General features: G+C 38.1%; 1 protein-coding gene across 1 annotated transcript; it reads right to left on the bottom strand.

Moving 5' to 3' along the window:
• Positions 1-1,626, bottom strand: LOC149208824 (uncharacterized). The gene is made up of 2 exons (XM_089394156.1): positions 558-1,626; positions 1-301 (listed from the first exon to the last, which is right to left on the bottom strand). The coding sequence occupies exon 1, from the start codon at positions 1,171-1,173 to the stop codon at positions 616-618; it is 558 nt and encodes a 185-aa protein (XP_089250282.1). The 5' UTR covers positions 1,174-1,626; the 3' UTR covers positions 1-301; positions 558-615.
• Positions 1,627-11,002: the final 9,376 nt, after the last annotated feature.

Here is an 11,002-nt window from a genome sequence, read left to right as displayed (position 1 = left end):
GAAGAAGCATGCCAAAAGCCCTATCTAATATGTAATTTATGGAAATCTTTCAGCTGCTCTCTGCTTATGAGAGCATAGCTACAGAGTTTGGTACAGTGAATACATATTATAGCATCCAGACCACTAACCATGCAATTTCAAAACAATATATTTAAATTTTATCAGAGCAGCGGTTACAATACCTGGATTTCACACAAATAAAAGGTCCTTTATATTTCACAAAGAACAACATTTTTTGCAGAATTGGATGCAATTGCCGTGTCCAACAACAACATGCACAGGGCATGGAAACCCTGAAGACCTGTTTGGGACCATCAGAAAAAACTGAATAATTTCCACATCTGAAACAAACCCAAGCACATGACATTTCTGATTTACAAGCACAAATCCCCTTTAAATGCTGCAATTATCTCAAGAGTAATTCAGGACTTCATATTGCAACTACCACCCACCAGTTATTATAGAAAATACTTTTCCCGAAGTAATAAAGCATTAGCCGACTTACCAGAACCAACCAATGCACATAATTTTTTTGTTTTAAAGGGGGGGCTTCTTACCAGTAAGTTCGCATAAACCCTAAGCCCAAAAACCCCGGTGATTAACCACCGTGCAGCTTCACTTGAAGGACCCGGCGCTCATATTTCTGCACAAAATTCGAGCGTTCATCTCGTTGACGGTATCAATAAGCCCTCCTAAGTCCACAGTTCCACCGGAGGCCTCGTTCTCCTTGTCTTTCTTCTCCTGGGGTTTAGCCGCTCTACGCTTAAACTCAGTTGCCTTCTCGAAGAAATTCCCGTAGATATACTCTGTCGTGTAGCCCTTCTCCTCATCATAGAGCATGATGTGACCGTGCCATTCCCAGACGCGGTAGCCGGGCTCTGGGTCCTCGTGGAACCCCACGCAAACCTGGTGCTCGCCAATGGTGACGGCCTGGCCGGAGTTCGCCTTCAGTTTATCAGTGTCCCTGCTGGATATAATCTGAACGATATTCTTCTCCAGCTTCGCCTCCTCTCTCTCCAATGGGCTCTTGCTCTCGTCCGCGATGATGCGATCATACGAGTTGGATAGGAAGGTATTGGTGTCCAGAAAAGGGCTGCGCATATTTAGCCGACTCATCATGGTGCTCACAACCAGGCTTTCAAAAGAGTTTTTGGTGGAATACTGGTTCGCCATTTTCCCTCCGATGGCTGATATCCACTCTCCAAGACTTCCTTCCGGTGGATATCAATATATAAACTGCAATGGCCAGGCATATGTGGGCTCTCAAGGAATTTAACAGCTTGGGGATTGGAGGAAACCAAAGGGAAAAGGGCGAAAGCAATAAATTTCCTTTGCCTTTATCGCCATCAGAGTATCAGTGTTTATCTTCATGCCTGACAGTTAAACCCCAAAATTAGCATCCTTCAAGTTCATATCCTCTGGCAGCATTTAACAGCTTGGGGATTGGAGGAAACCAAAGGGAAAAGGGCGAAAGCAATAAATTACCAAGAAGCGCAGGCATGGCGCAAGATGCCACGGGCTTGGGACTCTTCTTGACCTTGACGAGACACATACGGCAATTTCCGGCGATAGAGAGGCGGGAATGATAGCAGAAGCGAGGGATAGGCGCGAATGATAGCAGAAGCGAGGGATATCGACCCCCGCTAGGCACCGATAACAAAAATGCCGACCATTCCGCCTGAAGGATGAAGACCATAACAGAAATGCTTGAACAATTTCCCGCTGAATGTGGACGCCAGGTGTCAGTCTCAGAAACAAAAGGACGACGAAAGTTTCTTTCAAAGGAAGGCCTATCGGCCTAATAATAATCGATTCCTTTCTACTCGTGTTTTGAATTTCTGGAATTTTTATATAAGAAGTCCCATTTTAACGAAAGCTCACCTAAGGGGGAGTCTCCCTAAGCACACTAGCATTTCCTCAGCTCTTGTTGTTGCTACTTGAAGTCTTTTTGCAGAAGTAAAATGCAGTGGCATAGATTATCTTGTGTTCTATGTTCCCAATCCCAGTTTTCATAAATATTGTTTTTCCATTGTTTGCAGAGTTGGTATCTATGTTCTAACAAGACTGATTTGAACACTTTAAGTCAACGTAGAGTGTTACGTTGGTATCAGAGCTCCCCCCTACATAAATAAATCTCACAATCTGGAAGATGCAAGTGGAATTGGAAAACCATCTCGGTAATTGGCTAGTCCTCTGTGCTTTTATTCAAGTTACTCTAATATGTTACCTGGTACAATTATGTTTTGTTCTAGCTCCTTGAATCTCTTGGCTGTATTGACTAAGTTGTTATTTGCAGCATCATGGTAGTTCACTGTGCACTTAATTTGAATTCCTCTTACTTAGGATGCACTCTTTCATTCATTTCATTTGCTTTATTGATACAGCCATATCTGGATTAAATCTCAACCACTTAAAGATTAATATCCAAAACTTACCCTTGATATTGACTGTCCATGGACAACCCAAGAGGGATTCCTTTCTGTGCTAATTGTCTCGAGCAACCCAAGAGGGATTCCTTTCTGTGCTAATTGTCTCGGGTAACCCAAGAGGGATTCCTTTCTGTGGATTCCTTTCTGTGGTAATCTTTGAAATGCATGGCAGCAGATAGCATTTAGGGACAGAGTGCCCAACGCATCCATGAACCAACAAACACTTAACCAACTTGGAATTGCATCTGTGTCCATTGCTGAAGTCAGTTGCAACCTCTATAAGAGTAGCTTCTGACCATGCTCACTTTATCAGTTGCGCTTCCACTTGCGCCTTTAGTTAAAAGAGACACTTCCGCTGAGCCTGCGATAGAACCATTTCAGTGCACCATATAGTGTTACATCCAGTACCGTAGCACTTAATCTAAAGGAACCCTTATCTGCGGTTCATATCTTGGGCCCGCAAAATCGGACCTCGGTATTCTCTATGCCAAGCTCCTCACTATGGTATGTCACCCCCGGTATAAACGAATCAAGGGCGATCTTAGAAGCATACAGTTTAGTAGGATAAAGAAATCATGTTTGAAGCCACACTTGGGTATGAACTACCACCACTCTACTGACCCCTTGATATTGTACTAGCACTGAAACTACTAGTACTTCCTCCTACTACTGCACCAGGCTGACTACAACTGCTAGAATAATGATTGTACCAAGGCAAATAGAAAGCAAAACCAGAAAAAGAAAGTACCATATGACTTATGGATGTCAGAGTGGTCAACACTGGGCTAGCTCTGTGGTTTCCTGACATTACCTCTTCGACAACGGGGGTTCAGAATCTCGGCTTCCTTCATTATCAAGAAGCAGACAGTTTAGTAGGCTAAAGATTCAATCAGGATTGCCTTACAGTTCTCGATGATAGATTTTTACTGATGAAAAGTAGTTTCATGTTCTAACTCTAACCAGGGCACTATGCTTTGCTAATCATAGCACTATGTTTTTATACACCTATAGGGTGTTATAATATATTCTTTTGGTTCTTTGGACTTCTTTGGAGAGAAAATCTCGTCTGAAGTTCTTTAGTGCAGTGTGTTACTATCACTGGTCTACTCTCAACATACGGATGGAAGCTTCCCTTCTGTAGATTTGCAACTTGAGGTCACATTGTTCTCCACTGTTCTTTATGGGTTTGAGGTGTGAGGGCCTTGCCTTTGAGACAAACTATGCCAAGATATAGAGTGTAGAGACCCATATGCTTCTGCATGATCAAGAGAAATAAAACAATTTCGCATGCCATTGTTCAGGTAGAGTTTGTGACCCATTCACTCTGGCTTGAGACCATTTTTAGATTGGTCTAGCTGTTGCATCATATTTGCTATATCTTTGACACAATATTTAGTAGGGAGTGTTATCCATACTTTGCTTTTTATACCTATTAGGCCATAGCCTCGAATAGAGACCCATTGATTGGCTTCATCGTTGAAAGCAGACTCGAATAGACCCATTGATTAGCTCCATCATTGATGCTTTCAGAGGTTTCAGACCATCGTCAGTCAATTGGCATCTTGGTGGATAGCTTTCACATATACAGGCAGGATGTCTAGGCCTGACTTGACCTACCAAGTGGGTTAAAGGGCAAAATGGCCTTTTTTTAGAGATTGTTCCCTCATATGGTATGAGGTATTCAACCTGGATTCTCGATTGATCTATCAGTCACAGTGTATGGTCTCTCCATTTGAGCTACAAGGTGTGGGTCTTTGTTCCGTTGGTAGTTCAAGGGCTGCCCTCCAAAGTTCACCATGCCAAAAGGAAGTAGTCAGATAGTTTGTGCCCCTTTTTTCATCGTTTAAAATCCTTGGAGCATCTTTTAAGGGATTGTAGATTTTATAGATCATGCTGGAGGTTGGTGCAGGACTGGCATTTTGTTCTGCTTCATGGGCAGCTTGATTCGTGCACACAGTTTCATTGGTGTGCAGGTCTTCTTGGGGTTTTTCGGTGCTTGGTTTCATGCTTTCAGGGGTTTGGGACTGTATTTAGATTTCAGCTTTGATCCACAATCTAGAAGCTTCAATGCAAGTATGCTTGAGGTCAATTTTGTCAATTCTTTTTTTCACTTCTGGCGAAAAGAAGTAGGTATGAAATTATTTGTCAAAGGATACCTCCTAATAAAGGATGCCAAAGAGCTTATTGCTATCACGTACTGAGGTTATTGCTGCCTTAGTTTCTCTCAGGAAGAGGATATGATTCATGTATGTATACACTCTTTTCTTTTGGTTGGTTTTTCTGTTTCAGATACTAAGTACAATAGAGCAAAATTTTATCACTCCTTGTGGACTTCCACTAATGAGGCAAGGTAATTTGCCTATTCTCGATTCTACACTACATATTAACAATGTAAAGCCCATTGCACAGTTTGTATAATAAATTTGCAATTTTTGGATTTTACACTACATATTAACAATGTAAATCCCATTGCACAGTGTTTTTAATAAATTTGCAATTTATGTAAAACATACCTGGGTAATTGCAGAGATCTTATAGATAATTTATAAACCTTGAGTGAGTAATGTGAAGTAGCATTAAAGTCATTTTTTTCAATATAACAATAGTGTTTTCAATGGCCCAGAACAAATGGGAGGTGCAAGTCATTTAAGCATTCAAATATTACTGTTGTAAAGGCCTTGCAGGGGCTGGGGGTCAATGTTTTATTGCCTGCTTCACTGTTCGACTATATGCAACTGTTTTCCTCTTACTCATATCTTTAATATCCGGGTTTGCTCTCAGAAAGGAAGGTTCTCATCTACATTTACATCGAAACTCTGTTTTCTAGCCCAAGCACAATTTGAGGAATGAAAAAAACTCTTGTGAAAACAATACCTATTTGTATACACTGTCATCAATGCTATTTATTTCCATGATTTTCCTATCTTACCTGTAGTATATCTTTTTTTTCTTCAAGATTTTTATTTGAGAAATGAACTGATTAGTTAGTCCTAAACTACCTTTGAACTATATATATGTGTATGTGGGCATTAAACTACCCTTGAGGTATATATATATGTGTACGTGGGCATTAAACTACCCTTGAGGTATATATATATGTATGTGGGCATTAAAAAGTAGCTTGAGAAAGTTGTGTTGTTCACAAAATCTGAACATGATCCATTGGCAGAGCTTGTAAGTAAATGTTAAGGGATATAATGGCTTTGACTGTGTCAGAAAATTTCAATGAATAAAAATGATGGCTAGTTTGAACATGTTTGAACGTATAAGAAAATGATCTTTGCTTTTGAATACCGAATTATTCTGAGCTGATTTGTCTGGTTTAATAAGATGACCATATTCACATAGGTTTATTGTATAGAATATCTATAATCTATTAAGCAAATAAATTATTTGTTGGGTAGGTATGCCGTTGCATCACAGCCTTGTTGTTCTATCGAAATCGTTTTCACTCATGGGTTAAACAAATCACACATTTGTTTTATGGTCTGGGGATAAATATTAAGCAACTTGTAAATTAGTTAACCATACCATCGTATTTACTACTGGCTATAATATTTGACTAGTAATTATACCTAGAGTGTGCAGTTTATATATAGCACACTTGATACATATCTTAACTTACAACCTTGAACACTTTCCAATTTTGCAAAGTAAAAACATCCTAGTTGAGTCAGGTCACAAATTTTGGAGGAAGTACTCCATTTTATTCCATTTTATTATATTTGTCAATCAAGCCATAAAATCCTGTTGGGCACTAGGACTTCTATTGTTGATTTCACACGGTTTAATTAAAAACAATGAACTACATTATATTTAGATGTTAGCATTCTCAATAATTGATTAAGATTGAAAACTTTCTTTGAATCTTGCACTTGAGACAAATCAGATGGAAGAAAAAAGCAATCATATTACCATAGGAATCTAAAGGGTTATGGTAAAATGGGATCCAGTTATATGAGCAAATCACAGTAACAAGTACCTAACAAAAATACTTTCAGGAAAATGTTTATAGGGCTTAAAATGCATTGGGAGTAAAAGGGCTAGTTGGCCTCTTTTCTGTGGTGGATACCTTCGAAGTAGTATTCCACATGGTAAGCACATTCTCTGGCCTCTCTGCAATAAGATATACATTTGCTAAAAATCATTAGAACTTCATAAAATCTTCATTTTCCACCCATTAATCCCCACCCTAAATCCATTTCTATCTCGCTTCTCAAATCAAAATAATTTAAGACCTCGAAAATATGAGTTTTTTCCCTCAGCATAATAATATAGTTCTGAGATGACACGCAGGAGTGATCTGAGAACTTCACGTGCAATTCCTTAATGTAGCACCATATACCTTGCCTTGTATCACTCACTACGTTGTACTTTTCCTTATATGACTTACTGCAATGTAATAGACTAAGCCATGCCTATTATTCTAGCTAGACTTAATTTTATGATTTTGGGGCCTAAAAGTTCTTTTAAATCTAAGAACCGTTGTGTATATGGGATTGATGTTGTTCATGGTCACAACAATGTCTATGGGGCTACCGTCTTCCCTCACAATGTTGGGCTTGGAGCTATCAGGCAAGTAGAGTATCAACTCCATTTTTTCTTCACAGCATTTCCTTGCAACTAGAAAATGTCATGGCTAATGATTTAAACAAATGAGTAGGTTGAGTGGTCGGCTATATTTCATGAAAACCCTTTATCTCTGGACAATACTAGAGAGCCTGGGCCTATATCCGTAGGCATTATTTTTTCATCGTAAGTAGTATTATGATTTGGAAAGTGCCAAGGGCCACTCTGATTGCAATGAGCAAAATGTTAGGAGACAATGATTTGAAAAGTAACTAGGGTTATCTGAATGATTATGGGCAAAATCTTGAGTAACTGAATTGGGATAATAACAGAATCAGGGTGAAAATGTTGATGTTTAATATATCATGGGAACTCTGGCTTCTGATTACTGCCCTCAAAATCAAAATCTTCTAGAAAGTTTGGCTAACAATTTGTATCAACGTTTTATGGATACAGGGATCCCGATCTGGTTAAAAGAATTGGAGCTGCCATAGCTCTGGAAGTTCGATCTACTGGCATTCAATACACATTTTCTCCATGTGTTGCTGTAAGACTCTGGCATGGAAGTGCTCGATGGAAGTTCATTCAAAAATGAGAGTCAAGTTTTCACTGTTTAGAATGTCTTGTTTGATGCGAGCAGGTTTGCAGGATCTTTACAAAGGGGGTGCCGTATGTGGCTGGACAGTAAGTTTCAGACTTTTTGTTTTATCCCTACTTAGAACATAAATTTCTTTGATCAATCAATTGTACCACAGTTTTCTATATAATTGGACATTAAGCTGCAAACCTTTTGCTTTATCCATGCTTAGAATATGAATTTCTTTGATCAATCAATTGTACCACAGTTTCCTGAAATAGTTTTCTAACCATGTGATTTATTGATGTTTGTCAGGTCAAATATTGTAGCGTGTGCTAAGCACTTTGTGGGCGATGGTGGAACAACCCGGGGTGTCGATGAGAATAACACTGTCAGCAATTATAAACAATTAGTCAACATCCACATGACCCCCTATTTCGATGCCATTGCCAAAGGAGTCTCCACCGTTATGGTTTCTTACTCTAGTTGGAATGGACAGAAGATGCACGCTAACCGTTTTCTCATTTCTCATGTTCTAAAAAAGCAACTTAGCTAATAGAATTCCCAAATCTATTTTATATCGTATTGCATATTGTAGATTAGTAGATTGATCTGAAATTTAATTTTCATTACTGGTTAAAATCATGTACATACTTTTATGACAAATCAACTTTCCTCAGAAGCATCAGTTAGTTAAAAAACAAATGGAAGCCATTAGAATTCTCTGTATTTCAAATATCGGACTAAATCAGATTTGGGCGTCTTAATGTATTTGAATTCTATTTCCTGTGCTTCAAAAGATTTGTAGGCTCCAGGCTGTGATATATATCTAGTGCTTTAAGCAAAGACCGGTTTTCAGTATACCTGGCCTCATTTCTCTGGTTTGAAGCGATGCAATTGGGAGTGGAGTCCCATTAATATTCTATAATTGCACTTCAAATCTAAACTCCTAATGAATTCTGAGTGCAGGCATTGAGGGTGTCTTCAGTCTCATATATCACTGCGTGGTTCATTATATTATTTTCAAATGTTTGTTAGGATCCCCATTCAGCTTAATAACAACGAATGTAAACACATAATTTAGGAAATTTTAAGGTGTAAATTTCAGTCTTAAATTAATTTTGTATTTTCTAAAATGATTTGACTAGGATAAAAATATTTTACATTAAAAATTTCCAAATCTTTTTAAAAGCTATATAAAATCCTTAAGAATTCTAATTTTTTTAAAAACTACATGATCAAACATGTTATTATTAGTATTTTAAAAATTAATATTCATAAATTTGGAATTAACTTATATCTATGCTAATAGACTTGCCAGCTTGAAGCATTGGCTTCTTTGAAAGCTGAAATTCAAAGCCTTTCACACATTCATATGATTCCTTAACCAGAAAACCAAATCCAGGTATTTGGCAATGTATCTACCATATACTTTTCATTTCAATGGCTTGTTAACATACTTGCTATAGGGGTGCAGAGCGGGGTATAGAAAATATAATTGGATCCTGCTATACGGGTGCAGGGTGGGTTATAGAAAATATGATTGGATCCTGATGTGGTTTTCCTATTTCATAACCATAGAAGGCAAAAACTATAAAGACACTTGTATCTGGTTGATGTATAGAAATTGCATCAGATACATGAATTGTCAGCACTGTGTGCATATATTTGCAGGGCAATGATAAAGGCACTCAGTACAGATCTGGCATATATTACTATTCAGCTGATCAGGAAAGAGCTGCACGGGAATCAATGGAAAGGCACCAAAGGCCACTGCATAAAGAGATCGTGATAGAGATCCTGCCAGCGAAGAAGTTTTACAGAGCAGAAGAGTATCATCAACAATACCTGGAAAAGAGATCAGCTGGTGCCAAACAATCTGGGGCCAAAGGATGCAATGATCCAATTCGATGTTATGGTTGAATAGTGACTCGATCAAATTAACTGGACTTCTTTCAAAATTAAAGTATTTGTATCTTCTTGTTTAGTTCAGCTAGATATTACAACAGAGTGTTGTATAGGGGAATAGGGGAGTATTATGGTGGTGAAAATTTTGCGTCATGCCTCAACCATCCATCTTGGATAGTGTCATCCGATTTCAAGCTCTTAAAGATGATTTTGATTTCAAGCTAGTAAAGCTCAGGGCTCAAGTATAACTCTATACTTATCTTTATTTGTAATCCTGCTGTCAAAATAAGTTTAGCTTATCTAGTTAGCTATGTTGTTAAATGTCATTTGGATTTTAGTTGAAAGAAACAGAGGAAGAGATGAATTGTTTCTGTTCTCTGCATATTTATTGATATAATTTGATTCTCTTCAAAAGAAACTTTATGAACAATGATAGTTAATAGTTCATAACTTTAGGACTATTATCTTCTCTCAGGAAATATGGTTTCTAAGAAAGAGTACAATGTACTTATATTCTACTCTTGTACAGAAGGAATTCCTATTAGACATTGGAAGACTGTTTGTGGGATATGGAGTTAGACTTACTTGTTTTACTGTATGTTTTTTAACTTGATTAAATATGCCATTAGAAGACTGTTTGTGGGATATGGAGTTGGACTGTTTTCATTTTTTGGATGCAAGAATTGACAGTATTTTCTCTTGGCATCATGCCCTTGGGCAGGGACTTGTTACTCGCAACCCATCTTGTTAAAATATCAATCCACAGTCCAAGCGTATTTTACCAAAAAGGGTAAAACATAAACAAAACAAGAGACATGACTGCATGGTGAATAGAACAAGAAATAGGACTCAAGGTTTCTGGCGAATTATAAGCGTAAATCACCTCAGTGACGGCGTACATTACCACTATAAAATTGAGTTTTGGAGATACAAAACCTACTTTACTAGAAATAGGAAACATAAACATAACTAGAAACAAAACAAAACTAGAATCGTGACTATAGAATTTTAACGGATAAGCAACTTGAACCCACCCATCTCCCTGAATATATCATGCACTTAAAGACTGGTGGTGTTGTAGAAGTGTAATCCCAACAGAGGAATGGAAATGATAATAGGAACAAGAACTGAATGGAAAAGAGGTATACTAGTCACGCCTCTACTGACATTGATCTGAACAATGTTGCATGTCATTAAATGGGTATGTAGCACAGGGTAGAGAAGTCCATCGGTCAGGGGTAGACCTAATCTTCCATTCATTTCCCATCGTAGTTTTAACAAAAATTTACTTGGGAATATCGACATCCAACCTAAACCGTTCTATTGAATGACATGCAAGCTATTAGTTATTTCAAAAGTGAAAAACTCTACATAAGTCACCAATAAGGCATTGGTTCACTAGTGAGGTCAGCAGAGTTTAACCCAACCACCAGGCTTCACTATCACTGTTGTCCATGCCACCTAAATGGCATAACAGAAAAGCACCGGGCGATTTTGGTAGAAAAATTACCATCCAGAC

Source organism: Pinus tabuliformis, chromosome 1_2, assembly GCF_031772625.1.
Source record: "Pinus tabuliformis cultivar Carrire ecotype Pingquan chromosome 1_2, CPIR1, whole genome shotgun sequence".
Lineage (NCBI taxonomy): Eukaryota > Viridiplantae > Streptophyta > Pinopsida > Pinales > Pinaceae > Pinus > Pinus tabuliformis.
The sequence above is the reverse complement of the archived record's forward strand: the minus strand, read 5'-3'. Positions and strand labels throughout refer to the sequence as shown.